The sequence below is a fragment of the Lepidochelys olivacea genome (genome assembly GCF_965140295.1).
Source record: "Lepidochelys olivacea isolate rLepOli2 genome assembly, chromosome: 2".
NCBI classification, from domain to species: domain Eukaryota; kingdom Metazoa; phylum Chordata; order Testudines; family Cheloniidae; genus Lepidochelys; species Lepidochelys olivacea.
The window spans coordinates 225625182-225643023 of NC_140412.1; the positions used below are offsets into that span (position 1 = coordinate 225625182).

The following is a 17842-nucleotide window of genomic DNA, read 5'->3' on the forward strand; positions in this document are numbered from 1 at the left end:
CAGCATGGGGAATTGAACCTGGGTTTTACACATCTTGGATGAGTACTCTAACACTGGGCTAAAGCTTATAAGGGAGGCACTACCTCCAGTCATTTTGGATGGAGTTAGGCATACACCGCTGCTGTTCTTGCAAGAAATGGTTCAGGCAACAAAGGCGTTTCCCTTCCAGGAAAGGGTTCCGTGCTGTGGATCCCAAGCAGAGACACAGGCACCTCCCTGCAGCTGGCTTAACACCCTGAGAGGGCAAGGCATAGGGCACATCCCTTCAATTAGCATTTCCTTTCGACTAGCTTAGGCAGCTCCCTGTCTAGCATGCTGGCTTTCTCAGGTGCCTCTTTCTCCCGTTTCATTATATAGAGAGCCTAATACCTAACCTCAAGCTTTGTGGATTCCAGTGATTTTTTAGGTGCCTAAAAAATGGGCAGTGCAATGCTGAGTGTCACAATGTCTAAGACCCATTGTGATTCAAGGCCTAAATTAATATGAATGCCCCAAATTAAACCTTTAATAAAAATACATTTAAGACTTCCAGTGCCTCAAAAATCAATCTGCAGATTCATGGCAAGGACATCATCAATCTTATTATCTTCAGAACATATTCACAAAAATTGAGAGAAGTATGTTTAGTTTTAAAAACACCTGATTCCCATGAAAAGGCTGGATATGTTTTATTCAAATATCCATGGGAAATCAATAGTGGAATTTACCAAAAGTGCAATTTTTGTTCTATTTGTAACTCAGAGGAGTATGTATATCTAACACAGCTCTGACTAATATTCTGTTATTGCATGAACAGATTCAATGTCTTTAATCTTATTAAAAAATGTGTGCGCCCACCACAGAGCCCATAAAAATAATTGATTCTTATGCAAAATGAGCAAAAGATCATGAGGCATACACTTTTTTACCTCAGATGTTTGCACCTCTCCCTGTTTAGGGGTCTTTTTAATCTCCTCTTTGTGTTTTTCCTGAATGTCTTCTAGTAACTGCTGAAGTTCTAATAGTCTGTTTTCTTTTTTTATAGCCTCTCTCTGTGCAATTTCTGCATTTTTTTTTTCTAGCTCCAGGTTATCGTACACCTTTGCCAGCTGGTTTTCCATCTCTGAAAGTTTCTCTGTTAATTTTGATTCGGTCTCTTCTTTAGCTATGTGATTTACATTCTCTGTTTGTGTATTTTTGTTTGCTTCTTCAGCGCCTTTTGAAAATGACTGTATTCTCGGACTCAGTTTATTTTGCTCCTGAATTGCATTCAACTGAACTTGGCTCACAAGAGCAGCAGCAACCTTTTCCTGAAGTATCTCTTCAAGTTCCAGTATTTTCTTTTTAAGTACTTCTGTTTCTATCTTGGATTGCTCTTTCAAGTCCTTTATTTGATTGTAACACTGCCACAACTCAGATTCCCTCTCTTTAATAGCTGCCTGAAGTTGCTGCAGCTTTATCTCCATGTTGCTGATGGTGATCTTTGTATTTTCTTCCACAGACTTAAGCTGGATTTTATTTTCTAGGAGCTCTGGTGACTTCTCATTCAGGGCTTCTTCCAGTTTTTCACTTCTGTCTTTGCTCCTGTCCCCTACTTCTGCCTTGTCACTTTTCATCAGTAAATGCTTATATTTCTCTGTTACTCTCTCATGTTCCCTCTTTAAGATATCTAGTTCTTTCTTTAAATGGTTCATTTTTAATTTAGTTTCTTCAAGCTCCTTCTTTGTCATGGATGACTCTACATTATTATCTTCCACTTGCTTCTTCAAAGCTTCTTTTTCTGCCAACACTGTATCAAGTTCATGTTTCAGACTGTCAGCATCCTCCTGAATGGAAGCAACATCTACAGGTACTTTTTGTTCAATATTTGCCAACTCCTGCTGAAGTTTTTCAATCACTTCATTCAGCTGTTCTATTTCCTCTTCACTGTTTTTCTTCACACGCTCTTGATCACTTTTTAGGCATTCTATCTGGGCTTCAAGTTCTCTTATATGCTCATTTTTTTCTTCAATAACCTAAAAAGTCAATGAAATAAATTAATAGCTACTAGTTATTATAATAGTTAATATTAGATAACAACCAGATTATGCTTTCTCCTGGATTTGCTGGCAGCAGTCTGTTTAATCATTCATTCTGACATCTTGTAAAAGCAGCATAGTAGCAGTAGATGAAATTGCCTGGATGATTTATTGCTCATAGAGCTTTACATGAATCAAAGTACATGCATGTAGGACTTGGAAAAGAGGTGTGAGCTTACTGAACTATCTACTTTCTACAAAGCTACATGTGAAAGCTGAAGCTTTCATAATATTTTTCTAGCTTTCTTGTCTAAAGCTCTGACAACATCCATCCCCTGTGCAAATTATTACTGAGGTTAAAGGGACTACCAGCTGTGGTAAGGTCTGTGCAGATAAATCTCTTTGCACAATCAGGGCCTTAGACATAGTTTGACTTCCAGCACCCAAGAAACAAAGGTTCTTTGAATCATATTACCTTCAAAGAAATCATCTTGCAGTATATTACACAAATAATCTCCCTCTCTCTAAAAAAGCAGTGGATCCTCAGTCTTGAAAATAACAGTTTCAAGACTGAGGGTTCCAGCATACACAAGTTAGATACTATATTCAACTAGATTAGTCAGATACTGTATTTCTTCACCATTAAAAAGAAGCAGCTCACCCTTCCAAACATATATTCGTCTGGTTATATTACAATAAAGCCCTACTGACGCCACCACTTAAACTATATATTGGATTTTTATATGGAATGTGAAATATAATGGATTTATAATGTAAATGCAAACAGGCCCTTAACTATATCAATATTAAGCACAAATATAATATGAATTTTCTTTTCTACATGTATGTGCAAGCCACCTGTAATGAAATGAAGCTATATTCCGTGCAAGCCACCTGTAATGAAATAATTTATTTTGTACAATAATTTAACTGAAAGAAGAGAGAGATGGAGATGCAGCACTATTTGTCAAAAGAATCTATAATGCTGTCAAAGCAATTCAGCAACAAAGAGATTTGTGATGATACAAGCAGAGCAAAACAATACATTTCTGGACTAACTCATGATATTTGAAGTTACCAGATTCATATTCTTAACTACCCAGAAATTAGTTGAACGACAGAAACAGCCCAATACATGTCCTCACTGAGGTACCTAAATTATGAAGAGGATGACTTTATGATGCAGATAATGGAGAATATGAACAAGAGAGAGACTGACTTCTTTCTGAGCTTGAACAAGAGAAGAAAAGGGAAATTTGGGGTCAGTGAACATAAAAATTTACCAGAATAAGGAAAGAGTTCACAAACAGCAGCAGTAATAAAAGAGTATAAGATTTCAAAGGAATTTGTTTTGGAGAATTAAGAATATAATATGAAACGTTCAGTGGGAGAAACTTCTCATTCCACAAGTATAGAAGAATGCTGGAGGACCCTTAAACACACCATAATACAGGTGCACCAGAGTAAGAGGAATAAGGTTGACAGAAACAAGAAGTGGTCAACGTGGCTTCATAAGGAATTGCTCAAATCTCTTAGGTTAAAAAAAGTCTGTTCTGGAAACGGAAAAGTAGCAGGCAATCAAACAAGAATATTCAGTCAGTCAATACTTGTACAGAAAAGATAAGGATAGCAACAAACAATGAGTTAATGATCGCCAAAGCATAAGCTTTCTTAATTAGCCTCTTACAGTTTGTATGGCAACTTCCACCTTCTCTGCATGTGTGTATCTATCTATATATCTATCTTCTTACTATATGTTCCATTCTATGCATCCGATGAAGTGGGCCGTAGCCCACGAAAGCTTATGCTCTAATAAATTTGTTAGTTCTTTATTTGGATTTTAGCACAGCATTCACATAGTATCAAGAAATCCTGCACACAAAATTCATTTAATTAGGCATAAGTATAATATGCAATATTATTCAGTCAAATAGACTGAAAGTTGGAAAAGGCCACAAAGAAACTGATTTTAAAAACAAAAACACTGAAGGGAGGAAGAGGTCTAGAAGAGTACTGAAGGGATTGATCTAAAGTAGTGGTTCCCAAACTTTTAGCAAGACGACCCAACAACTGCATTTTGACTGATTTTGTGACCTGCAGAGGGTCCATCTTTGGAAAGGGAGGGGCACACAAAATCATAGGCTAGTGTCCTCCTTTTCCACCGCCACCTCCTCCTCATCCTTGCCCCACTGAGAGGGCACTGGCCACTTGCAGCAGCACCCTCTGCCCTGGTGCCGCAACCCTAATACCGGCTCGTTTAGGTGGAGGCCCCAGCGGGGGTTTGAAGGGCAAGCCTGCCTCACCCTCACCCTGCAGCAGCAGCTCCTGTCCTACAGGTTTGGGCCTGACTTCCTACTCCGGGCATTGCGACCTGGTGCACAGGGTTGCAGCGCCACTCAGGTTTGGCCCAGCCACCCTTCCATCATGAGAGAGAGATGACTGAGCAAAATTTGAGTGAGTGGCATTGCAACCTGGTTTGACCCAGCCACCCCATGAGACAGGAACCACTGCTGCAGAGTAAGTGCCGGGTGGGGAGCCTCCCCTCTGCATTGGATCCACAACCCTCCTAGAACCTTTCTGTGACCCACTGGCACATCACAACCCATTGTTTGGGAAATATTGATCTAAGGTCTAGTCTTATTTTATATCTACATCTTGCACCAAGGAGAGAAGGGAATTATTTAACATGCTAGAGAATATAACTAAGAGTGATGGGATGAAATTAAGAAAGGGATAATATAGGTTGAATCTGAGCAAGGCTTCTATTTTTCGCGATCTAACAACTTCATTTGGGGGGTTATTTTTAGCAATTTTTGAGTTTTACATAGGTCAAAAAAAATCAGGGTTTTTCGGGACTTTTTCTCTTTGTAAATACTGTAATGTGTAATGTACACTATACTCACTACTCCTATACTATAATGACTAATCTCTTTGTAATGTTCCCTAGAGTGCTTTAACGTAGTACTCTTTCTAACAGCACTAGTTAAAGTAGGGGACCTAATAGGTCCTATATGGACCAGTTAATGAGAAACACACATTGGTGCGCTTTAGAAATCACAGTCCCGTAGTCTGCATTCCTGCTCCATGTAGATAAGCCCCTAGACACAAGCAACCATTTCTGGGGGTTTTCTAGTGTTCATTTGATAAAGAGAGCACCTGGAGTGCATTAAGATGTTTTGTCCCTCAGCATGCTCCACTTCAAGCGTGGGTATGACTGTGCAGTTTCAATCAGAGATTTTTGTCAGCAGTGTCTGCAGCCCCATGCCTGCACCCTACACATCCTCATGCTCTGGGTCCAAGGGCACATAGGGAAAGGAGGACCTGTCCTCGCTGCTCTAGTTCTTTCTCTACTACAAAGTCCACGGGTAAGAACTCCAAAGCAGAGAGGAAGGAAGGAAGGCGGTGGAGCACCCACAGGGACAAAACATTTTGAAGAACTCCAATTACTGTATAGGTAAGTAACCTCCCCTTCTTTAAGATGTTGTCTCAATGGGTGTTGCACTTCAGGTGGCTCCCGAGCAGCGCTCTGGCGATGGCGGATGCTGAGCAGATGGATTCAGTACACACCAGAGAGCAGCCTCACCAAAGGGTGCATCTGCCCTAGAAGCAAGCCTGAGAGCATAGTGCTGGGAAAATGGGTGCACAGATGACCATGCGGCAGCTTTGCAAATATCTGTGATAGGCATGTTAAGTAGGGCTATAGAGGTGAATTGTGCCCTGGTGGGATGGCCAGTCTCTCTAGGTGCCTCTGGAAGCTTTATAACATGCTACTATGTATTCATTTCAATAACTTTTGGGTGGAAATTGATGATCCCTTCATTCTCTCTGTGAAGTAAACTAGGAGTCTAGGAGAAGCTCTGAACGGCTTAGTCCTATTGAGCGAGAAAGCAAGGGCTGTTCTCATGTCCAGAGTATGAAGACTGGCTTCTTCCCTTGAAGTATGAGGTTTGGGATAAAAAAAACTGGTAACTGAATGTTCTGACTGATGTAGTAGTTGAGCCACACTGAAACACCAGCATTTCAAGTTAGACAGTGTCGTGAATAGGTCTATCTCTGGGAAGCCCCAGGCAAGACAAATCTCCTCAAAGACCAGATTGCTCAGCTCCCATTCATGGTACTGGCTGAAATGCCTGCTCAGGGTGTCTGCTATGGTATTTTCTGAAGACTCTCGGTGCGGTCAAAAGACCAAACAGAAGAACTTGGTACTGGTGGCAGTCATCATCAATGACAAACTGTAGGAAGGTCTGTGAGCCGGATGCACAGCTATATGGAAATACGCATTCTGGAGGTTGAGGGCCTCAAACCAGTAACCCGGATCTAATGATGGAATTATTGCTGCTAGCATTAGCATCCTGAATTGCTGTGTCTGGATGACAGTGTTCAGAGTCCTGAGATCCAGGATCAGTCTCCATCCCCTTTTTTCTTAAGCACAAGGTAGTATTTGGAGTAGAACCTTTCTAATCAAGTTGGAAGGAACAGGTTTGATTGCCCCCCGGAAGCAGGAGAGATTAGGAGAACCTTGTGAGAAGGGTCACTGAAAAGGGATGGGGAGGTGGGGGTAGGAGGGAGTTGAACTGGATGGTGTAACCAGATAAAACTATTTCTAGTATCCATCTTTCTGACATTATATGCTCCCAGGAAGGCATGAAATGGGAGAGGCAATCCCCATAGGGTACATGGAGGGTAGGACAATGCAGTGTAGATCCGTACAGTGCAGTGATTCGTGGCCCTCAGTAAAGCTTCAAAATGGCTGCTTGGGAAAAATCGCTGACTGGGAGGAAACAGCAGATGATGGGCCCTTTTTGTGGAACATGGACCTCTTCTTAAGTGTTCTGGTGGTCTTTGGGAGGTTGGATACTGAACTGGTGAGATCACTGAGGTGTCTGTGATTTGCTATATTTTCTTTTTTGATGCAGGGATGCCGATGCCTAGAGATCACAGGGTCTTTGAGAGAGTGCAGGGATTCATCTGTGACATCACTGAAGAGCTTGGGCCCTTCTAAAGGAAAATCCTCCATTGTATTTTGTACCTCCCTGGGGAGCCTGGAGGATTGCAGCCATGAAGCTTGATGAATGACCATGGTGGCAGTCAAAGAAAGATGCTGTGTCAGCTGCACTATGGGAAGCTTACAAAGGAGTTCTGGCGATCATCTGGCCTTCTGTGATGAGGGCTTGAAACAGGTCCTTCTGGTCTTGAGGCAAATAATCAATACAGTGAGAGATTTGCTATAATTCATAGTCTTACTTTGCCATCAAGGCATGATAGTTGGCAACCCTGAACTGTAGTGTGGCCAAAGAGTAGCTTTCGTGGCCAAAAAGATCCAGCTGTTTAAATTCTTTGTTGTGAGTAGTTGATCTACCAAAGAATTTGGTCTGGAATGGGTGAAAAGACACTCTCAACCCTTGGCTGATAGACAGTACTTATATCAGCCCCCTCGCCTGTAGCTGGAATGGTTAGCAGGTGTTTGCCATATTGTACAGGCTGGTGACAGCATGGCATCATTAATAGATAAGGCTACCTTTCCTTGAGAAGAGGTATACAACATTTCCACCAGTGAGTGTTGTGGTTCTTCTGTTTTCTTCAAGGGGATCTATAAAGTCTTAGCTATTCTATTCATGAGCTCTTGGAAGATATTGCAGTCATCCACATAGGATGGTGGAGGGGACATAACTCATCTGGTGAGGAAGAGGATTTATTAGATGGCAATGCCTTCTCCTCTGCCCTCATTTCTTGTTCTTCTGGAGGATCTTTGTGGGGAAGAGAGTCCCAGGGTACTGGTGGCAGCTGCTCTTGGCAGGTCCTCTTATGTGAGGGCATTTTGTAGAGCTGATGCCGGTAAGGGGCCCAAAGGTTCCAGAAAGCCCAGTGTGGCAGGGCATATGTTAAAGGAGAGGGACTCCATGGTTGTTCTTAAAAAGGCCAACAGAACAATCACTGACTGGCCCCTGGAGTCTCATCCCCTGGATATACTGCAGGAGAGGGAGACTGGAATGGAAAAGTAATGGTATCCTGGATGGGACTGTCTGAGTCAGCATCCAGCAGAGAAGCCAGAGGCATTGGTACTGGGGACCGTGTCAGTACTGGTGGTCAAACTGGTACCAGTAGCTGCGCTGATACTGGTGGCCAAATTCTTGTGTCAGGGTGTGGTAGCACCAGAAGATTTGTTGCTACTGGCAGGAAATTCCTCTTGGCAGCTCTCAGCAGATGGCATTCAGGCTCCTCTGACATTCACAGGTCTTGAGAGGAGAATCTGCTCGGTAACGGTAATCTCGGGCACTATTTCTCAGATTGAAATATACTGAGCAGTGGAGACAGTACAGATGGATGGTCTGTACACTCTTCATTTCTGTGGTCCGAGGAAGAAGGTTGTTGGGGTCGAGGACAGTTTCTTTGAGGAGTCCCTGTGCTTGGAGGGTTCCGAAACAATGCTGCCACATAGGGTTATTTGCTGACAGATTTTCCAGCAAGCAGCACGTTGGAAGTCCTTTTTGGTGGTACTGGTGTCTTGGTGCCCAAGGAGATAGCAGCCTTAGCAGTACTTGTACTGGGACCTGAGGGTTCCTTACTTCCTGGCCTTTGGGGCTACTTCTTTTCTTTTAGGCTCCCTATCACAGGATCTGTGTCTTTTCTTCTTGAAAGGCTTTGAAGTCTCTGAGTAGGCCCCATAGTCTCTGATTACAGGATCCAGAGAAGTCACTGAAGTGCTAAGAGGCTGAGGCCAATGTATGAGAAGGGGGGAATTCACACCCCAAAGAGGAGAGAGGTCTCAAAGAATACTTCATAAGGAACAACTTCAGTCTGTCCTTTCTCAGTTTCACAGATCTGCTCTTGAAAATGCAGCAGACTTTGCATTTTGATGGAACGTGAGAATTTCTAAAGCAGTGGAGGCAGCTGGAATACCTGTCACTGAGGGGAAAAGACCTGTGGCAGGTCTGGCAGGGTTTGAAGACTGGGCTTTGGGACATAGCCCAAGGAAAGAAGCCTGCAACAAACAGGGGTCGAGAGCAGCAGAGGCCCTGACTGTGAAACAAAGGGAAAAAATAATATCATCTTGTGGGATTAAATCCAAAATGCTCAGCCAGCTCCTAAGTGTACACACAGCTGTTCTTTATGACTTACCAAAAGGCTATATGAAATGAAGAATATTTGTGTTTGGAGACAATGTTTATGATTAAAATTTATATAGAGTCATGTGTACAACTATCTGAATAGAAGATAAAATCTCACCACAGTAAATCACCCAATTTGCTTTCTACATGAGATATGAGACATTGGGCCAGTTTCTCCTCATGCTTATCCTAGTTTAAATCAGAAGTACCTCTTCTGGGATGGTGAATCTATCCTGCACTAGCTGCTATGCTCTAACTGTCTCTTTGCATTCTGCTGATGCACATTAACAAAGAGGACTAAATCAAACCGTTAATGCATACAGCAGACAAGCCCTGAATCATATTCATGTAAAATGGATGCAAGCCAGTGGAGAATCAGGTCCATTGTCTATTACAGGAGAAAAAGAAGTGTTGATAGTAGTTTAGAAAGCAGCAAAAAGCTAGAACAGTTAAAGTATGGAAAATATTGAAAATGGTTCTTATTCCACTTTGTCTTATCAATATAGTGCTGCAAGTCTCTTGCCTGAAATCCTTGCAGATCTGGCAAGCGTTATATTATATTAGAAAAGGATTATGGTTCATGGTATGATCAGAAAGGCTGCATTTACACATATTCAGTGAACTCATAGCTTCATTAGTTTGAAAAGAAGAAATTTCAGAAATGAAGCACTATCCAGCAGGTGGCACCAAAATGCAACCTACTAAATATATCTCATATATACAAGACAGTAGAATAAATTCAGTAAGTATGCTGAGATGCAACTCAGATGTCTGCATCCTGATAGGCTGCAAGAGGATCAGGAGTACTTAAAGACAGCAAAGAATACATGATTATATAAGCAAATACAGGCAAATATAATTCTAATGTATTTTCTTAACAGAATGTCAGAGCCATACAATAACTGATAAATAGTAATTAATTTCGAAGGTTAGAGCACTGCATTCTATTAATGACTAAATAAACATGTTCTTTAAATATAAACAAAAGATTTCAAAAGAATATACTTTGTTGTCTGTTGTGATTTCAAGTTGCTGTTGCAGTGCTGTTATTTGTTCATTAAGATGATCTATTTCCTGCTCCTTTTCATGCATGATCTGAGCAAGTTTCCCAGGTACTAGACAATGATCCTTTATGGATGTATCTTCAGATTTCTGGATCAGTAGCCCCAATCTTTCCATTTCATCCTACAAAAAAAAAAATCCATAACGTGCTGTAATTACATGTATCCTTTTCTGAATATTCTTCAATTAATAGATTATTTAAATGATAGAAGATCACATGAAATAAAGAATGGCTATATGAATTTTTTTATATTTTGTATGTTGAATAGTACAACACTTGAACATCAAATAGAGTTAAGGATCTTGATTTTATCCCAGAATGAATTTATTCAGGGTAAACATGAATGAAACTATATCCTGTCTGTCGGATAATTACCTTAAATAATTTATTCTCTTGTTCCAGTTCTTGAAATCGTGTAGTGGATTCCTTTCTCTGGATTTCTAATTGCATATGTAATTGTTGAACTTCTTCATTTTTGTTTTCTAGTTCCTCTCGAAACTGCTCCAGTTGTTCTTCAAGGTTTGTGATCTGCACATCCAAAATGTGGATCGAAGAGGTTAATAGACACACAGCAGAGCCACATTTAAAAAACAACAACATATATCTGGGATCAGTTTTGTTTCTGAAAATAACAGAATTTTACTCAAATGAGATCTGTGTTCACCAATACACTGGCCATGTTGATTGTAAAGATACATTGGATTCTTAAGACTGAATGGATTTGGAAATAGTGATTTGGAAGTAGACCAGGTCACTCATCCATCTTCTGAAGGCCTGCAAGCTATTTGTATACAAAACTCCCACTGATATCAGCTGAAATCACTATGATTGTTCCAGTGAGGGAGAGCTTGCAGGACTAGGCTCATTTAAATTTACCAGTTCTACCTCACAATGGCTTTAGAGTCTCAAAATACTTAACTGACATTTTAAAAACTGTTTACATGAGCTTCTCTTATTGCTGCCTTCAACAGTCTTTTCAAAACAATTAAAAATATAAGTGAGCTGAATTCCACTTTCAGTTACACTGGTATAAATCTGGAATAATTCCAGTGAAATCAACAGAGTCCAGATTTTCAAGAGTGTAACTGAAAGAAGAGCGTGGTCCATTATGTTTAAAATCATTTTAGGATATTCGCTGGGCTTTTCAAAGGAGCCTAATAGAGTTAGGTGCCCAAATTCCAATGAGATCTGGGTACCTAGCACCCTCAGGTTCCTTTGAAATTCTCACCCATTATTCTTATACTTAACTCATGTGACCATGTCCTTTTTATTTCTTAATTTAGACTAAATGGGCTATATCTGGATCTCATTTACACTATGTGAATTTGGAGTAACTCCATTCAGAGAACACTTCAATCTCTTTAGTTACTCGATTACAGACCTAAAAGTGGCAATTCTTCAACAAAAAAACTTCAAAAACAGACTCCAATGAGAGACTGCTGAATTGGAATTAATTTGCAAACTGGATACAATTAACTTAGGCTTGAATAAAGACTGGGAGTGGATGGGTCATTACACAAAGTAAAACTATTTCCCCATGTTTATTCCCCCCCCCCCCGCTGTTCCTCAGACATTCTTGTCAACTGCTGGAAATGGCCCACCTTGACCATCACTACAAAAGGGTCTTCCCCTCCCCCACCTCCCGGGTAATAGCCCACCTTAAGTGATCACTCTCATTACAGTGTGTATGGTAACACCCATTGTTTCATGTTCTCTGTGTATATAAATCTCCCCACTGTATTTTCCACTGAATGCATCCGATGAAGTGAGCTGTAGCTCATGAAAGCTTGTGCTCAAATAAATTGGTTAGTCTCTAAGGTACTACAAGTCCTCCTTTTCTTTCCACTGACTCAGTATCAGTGTTATCAGAATGTGGCCTTTTATCCTTTCTTTCAAGATAAATACTTCTGTAATCGCAACTGAACTACATTTGTACTGATTCTCATTTTTATAAAAGAGGATTTCAGGCATCAGACTGTGGATGATGTTCACTCCTTCATTTTAAGGTTTCTTGAACTCCATCCTGTTTACCATCAGGATACTTATTTTTTGGCTGGAAAGGTATAATGTAGGTCTTTTCCAAAAACACCTTTAATGTGTGCAGGCTAGTGCTGGTGGTGTGGTGCCTTACTATCTCAAACACCCTTGTAAAGGTTAAGCATGGCACATTTTTCCCCATTGCATGGAAAAAGCAATGGGAATCTAAAAATCAAGCACATATCTGGTCTTCCCTCATAGAACTCTGGTGTTTTGCAACACTGCCAGTCTGCTAACCAAATATATAGTCCTAACAAGATTTTCTCCACAAGTGTACACAATAGCTTCACTAGAACTTAGATGGGAAAACAATTCAACCAAAAAGTGCCACCCATTCAATAAACACCACCACTGCCTACAACACTTTAGGAGGTCCTTGGGAGAACCTGTTCCAATAATTACCAGGCAGAAGCCTGCTCAGCTTGTGGGAGTTGTTGAGATCACTGTCCAATATGGCCTTGCTGCAGTGTATAAACAGTGAACTACAGATTGCTGCATTGAGTCAGGTGTAAAGCAAAAATCACTAAAACAATTCATATTAAAAGCAAACCTGAACATTTAGAGATACTCTACCTCTTTTTCCTTTCTGTCTACAGCTTCTTGTTCAGCCTGCAATTGTACTTCAAGGGGCAATTCTCCCTTCACAGTGGCAGCTCCACACCGCTTTCTTTCCTCCACCTTTAAACAAGTATTATAATATTAGCTACTTTAGCTTTCATTTATTTATTATTGAGTAAACATTGCATTATTCTTAGGCAAATGAAGAATAGTAGGAAATGCATGGAACTTTTATACACAACAATACCTTTTGCAAATTGTCTGCACTGATAATTAAGGCTTGTTCCAGTTCTCTTATTCTGCACTCCAGTTTCTCAATTTCTTCATCCCGTTCTTGTACATCTCTCTGAAGTTGCTCTTTAGAGAGCAAAAGCTCACTGCATTTGTCTGTTTTTTCTTGTAGATGGTTTGTTAACTGTTCAACCTGGTGGACAACATGGTAAGCATGGTGAATACTCTGTAGCATATTGGAATGTGTTTCTAGCATTAGTATAACACTGATTTTTGAGGGAAAAAACCTCCTCTCTTAATGAATGTCCAACCTCTATGGCAGAAAACAGTGCAAAATTAGTCTTGTAGCTCCAAATCCAATAAATACAAATTATGCCTCTGATGAGTTTTATGTTTTGTGTGATGGCATTTGCTACTCCCTACAACCTATTTTGTCCTTCTCAAGGTCCTCAGACTCCCTACTGAGCTAAGACATATACCTTGGTATCCCTGTGCACCCTATCAGTGGGATCCCTGAAACATCCAAGGAAGAAGTGTCTTGACACTAGAGAACAAATTCAATTCCAGCAGTTCTGTTATTCTTCAAGTCCTAAAAAACTATTTGTGCCAAAAGTCCTTGAACCAAAAATAATTTGTGAAAGAAGGAATGACAAAATGCTCATGTTGCTTTGGGGGGAGAGTTAAAGTTATCTGGGTAACCTTAATTATGCATTTCCATACTTCAAAACATTTTAGCTTTTGAGGGTTATTTTATAACTACTCTAACTTCATCTAGATCTTTAATGTTCAAGTCAGTTAATATAGTTCTACCTTAACTCTAGATTAACAAGAAACTTTGTTTTCTGCCTAAGTTTTTAAATACGATTTGGAAATGGCTAGGTAGTCACCAAAAGTAACAGAGGATGTAGTTTATATGGCCTCACTTTCTGCAGTAGAAAACATCATCTAGATAAAGCCTTCTGAATCTCCTGAAGTTGAGACATTCAAGGCTTAGGAGCATCATATTAAGGGAGTAATGAAAATAGTCAAGATGGGAAGTAATTAAGACACAAGTAAAGATTTCAGCAGAGGTACGTGGAAGGTAAACACAATTGTGGCACTGTTCTAGATGTGACATGAACAGAATTACAGATAAGGAAAATGTGTGAGTAACAAGTGCAAAACATCTAGCCTGAGGCACAAAGATAAGGTCTGAGTTAAACTGAGTGATAGGGAGAGATGGGACAAACAGCTTTTCATTCAAGAAGTGAATTTCAGTATCTGAAGTATTTAGAAGTTATGATTTAGCCTGGAACTAACAGAGTCAATGCAATTTGACAGATGGAAGATAGAAAGATCAGATGGAAGGGTGCCATCCACCTGAAAGTGTTATCCAAGTTTGAAGCAACCAGTTAGACATCCCAGAGGGAGAAGATAAATGGAAAAGAATATTTCACAATATTCTTCCCAGATAGTCCATTGTGGAAGAACTGACCATATTAAACAGCAGAAAGTAAAAACAGTAGTTAGTAATGTAAAATGAAAGCAAAGAGAAGAATATAATACTGCTTCTTGCTCAAGGCACTTATATAAAATAGAATAATATTTCATAACTGTGCTAGTGTAAAGAATACAGACATGTCAGCTATAGTAAGAGACATAAGACGACTCTGTTTAACTTTTAATGAATAGGAAGATCATGTAACAGAGGCACTTCTCCTCATTGTCTATATGCAGTTATATATATATCTGAAAGTTCACATAACATTATTATATATCCCTCCATGCAATTAAAAAAAGCAAGTCTAATAATTCATTTACATTATGTTATGTAGTAATACCCTCCGTCTTTTATCTCTTAGTCTTTCACATTCAATAATAGGATTTTTCGCCTATAACCAGGACCTTACAAATCATGACATTTTTGGACAATACAATAGCAGGCTATTTGCTCTTCCATGTGTATCTAACTTAAAAGTGACAGCTTCTCTATTAATCTCTCTATGTGTGGGGTGCTAGTTAATTGTCAGCTATTAGTGACTATCTTCTGTATGAATATATGTGCACTTACAGTGGTTTCTTCACAATCAATAGTTTCAACACTTGGGACATATTCCAGTATAAAAACCTGGATAAACTGGCAAATAGACTGAACATTTCCATACATTCTGAAGAAGTTTTATCTATCTTCATTAGTTGTTTCAAAAGTGTCTGTTACTGAGATAGCTAAACTCTGCATTATTTTACTGTTTCAAACAACATTTTCACTCTTCATCCATATTGCTTTATTTTCTTGCTGTGCAAAAGATGCAGATTATGTACATTATAAAATAATGTTATAAAAAGGTTTTTACAGTGTGTCCATCATTTGCTTTTATCATGTACATTCATTAAGCACAGCTGATAATACTTCAAAAAGTTACCTCTCTGGTTTGGTGTTCATTGATAGGTTGAAACCTTTGTGGAGTCTTAAGTTGTTGCTCTAGTTTCTGTATCTCTTGTTGGAACACATCTCTTTCATGTTCTCTATCAATTGCTTGCTCCTGAAATTTATGAAATTATGACAATGTTATTTGGATGAACATTATTAGAAAGATCTATATTCAAATTACGCATATATCATCTCATTTCTGCAAACTGTGAGTTTGTTTTATATATATCAGTTTTTATTAAGTAGCATGATCGCTTTTTATTTTATTAAATTCCTCTTACTTATTGGACAGCCACCGTACTTCATATGTTTCTGTTTGATCAGTCAAAAAACAAAAAGATATTGTATTTCCCTATGGATCCAATACTACTGCATCAGAGTGTATTATTTCTTCGGCAACAGCAAGTCAGAAGCCTATTATTTTGATGTTTTTAACTTTCCTTTTTCTTTAATATATTTAGTACAAATATAAATTCAAGTGTTGAAGTCTGAATACTTATACTAATATTAGTCTGGCAACAACTACAAAAAACAGATTCCAAGAATACATTATCTGAATTTTGCATATCAATTTTGTCTTGATAAAATCAGATTGTTTGAGATACATTTTGTGACATTTGTGAAATAATTTCTAAATATTCATATATAAAATGCTGCAACATTTGTAACAACATGGGCTGTAGTTCCTCTCCAACTGTCAGTTTGGAGAAGTAAGATTGTTTTCATTTAGCAGACAAACAAACAATCAAATGTCTAAGACACAGCAGCAAAGAACATTTATTCTCTCTCTTTTTTAATGCCACATTAGCACAATAATGTGTGTCTTTAATTTTCACAAAAGTCAAATATAGTGAGACATAACATTAACCTCCATGAATTGCTGATTTCATGAACCCAGGTGTATTCTACTGCAGGAGAAAGACCAGAATTCTAATATATTTATAAAGAGTTTATTTGCATTCTAGCCAAGTGCTATGTCGCTCTTAAACACACATTGTTGATTAACAAAAGTTGTGTTAAATTTATAGTGATGGATTTTTCACATGTTCATTTTGAACCTAACCATAGAAAAAACACTAATTTTAATTGTAACAACAACATCAGAACAGCACAAAATGAAATAATGCAAATTCATCTAAGTGATAAAATATTTCTAGACAGGTCTTCCAGTTCACACTGCTTAGTAGTAACTAATGCAGAGGTGGCATCACAAAATATTCTAGCTGTTATATTAATTACAAATGAAATTCATCCCTCCCTACACAAAACTGGAGTAACTGGGCTTGAGCAGAGAATTAATTGTAGCAGGGTGGAATTCATTACCTCCAACCCACAAGCAGGAGATAGGATTGAGTGAGTGGAAGGAAGGGTAGCTGCAGCTGCAATCAGGGAAAGATCAGATAGTGTGCATAATGAGTGGTCAAGTAGGACATGCAACCTGGAAGAAGGGAAGCGTTCACCTGCAACTGCTGTAGGGGGATGAGACAGATGGAATGGGACTCCAGTAGAGTGTGGTTGGAGAGGCTGTCAGGGAAACTTACACGTAGTCCAAACCACTAAAAGGATGGAATTTTCAAAGGAGCCTAAGAGAGCTTACCACCCACTCCCCTCAAGTTCAATAGGAGTGTAATATTTAACTCCTTTAGGCTCCTTTGAAAATCCCATCCTGAACTTTTATAAACTGGAAAACACAGTATATTTTGCCATACACAAAGCCAATTCTAAACATTCATTTTTTCTTACTCATTTTAGAGACTTTTAGATTTGCAAGTTTAGAAATATTAAATAAAAAAATTAAATTAAATTTTGCAACCAAATTATACCTCAAAATACATAGGGAATATTCTAAATTTAGAGATCTCAACTTGGCACTCTACTTTTAAAGCAGTGTTAATGGCATCTCTAGACTTGAAACCACTCTGCAAGTTCAGTCAGATCTATTTTTTCATTTTAGTTCAAAGTCTTAAAGAAATAACATTTCTTGCAGTTCAGAGAAATCTCTGCATCTGTATGGCCCACCTGACAGCATAAACAAACATCTTCTGTCTTTTGCTTTCTCAATACTTACATCTAGAAATTTTCTTGTTTTCTCAAGCTGCTTCTCCAAAGCCTGGTTTTGCTGTCTTAGATCTGTTAGTTCTGCATTTTTTTCTTGCTCTAGCTCTATAAATCGGTTGACCTGCTCCTCCACATCTGTTTCCAGGGCCTTCACTTGTTTCTGGAGGTCATCGTACTCTTTTTCAGCTTGACGCTGTACTTCTATTTTTTCCTTCATTAGCTTTTCTGTCTCCTCCAGTAATTCTGTTTTTAAATAAAGAAACCATATTACTTTTAGATATGCATAGTTAATTATATTATCATTGCAAAACCACTCCCCAAGAGTGCATATCCATGCTGTACCCAAATAAAGGATGTGAACAGGTTTGGGTTTTATTAA

At 39.0% G+C, this 17842-nt stretch overlaps 1 protein-coding gene across 3 annotated transcripts in view; it reads right to left on the reverse strand.

The window, feature by feature from the left end:
• The window catches only part of AKAP9 (A-kinase anchoring protein 9), a 202090-nt gene that overhangs the window by 25374 nt on the left and 158874 nt on the right, over positions 1 to 17842 (reverse strand). For all 3 annotated transcript variants that reach the window (XM_084619886.1, XM_084619885.1, XM_084619884.1), the window contains 7 exons: positions 17474 to 17706; positions 15398 to 15517; positions 13012 to 13188; positions 12780 to 12884; positions 10545 to 10697; positions 10112 to 10291; positions 909 to 1994 (listed from right to left, as the gene is read on the reverse strand). In XM_084619886.1, the coding sequence (XP_084476012.1) occupies positions 909 to 1994; positions 10112 to 10291; positions 10545 to 10697; positions 12780 to 12884; positions 13012 to 13188; positions 15398 to 15517; positions 17474 to 17706 (2054 nt within the window). The remainder of the gene's footprint in view (positions 1 to 908; positions 1995 to 10111; positions 10292 to 10544; positions 10698 to 12779; positions 12885 to 13011; positions 13189 to 15397; positions 15518 to 17473; positions 17707 to 17842) is intronic.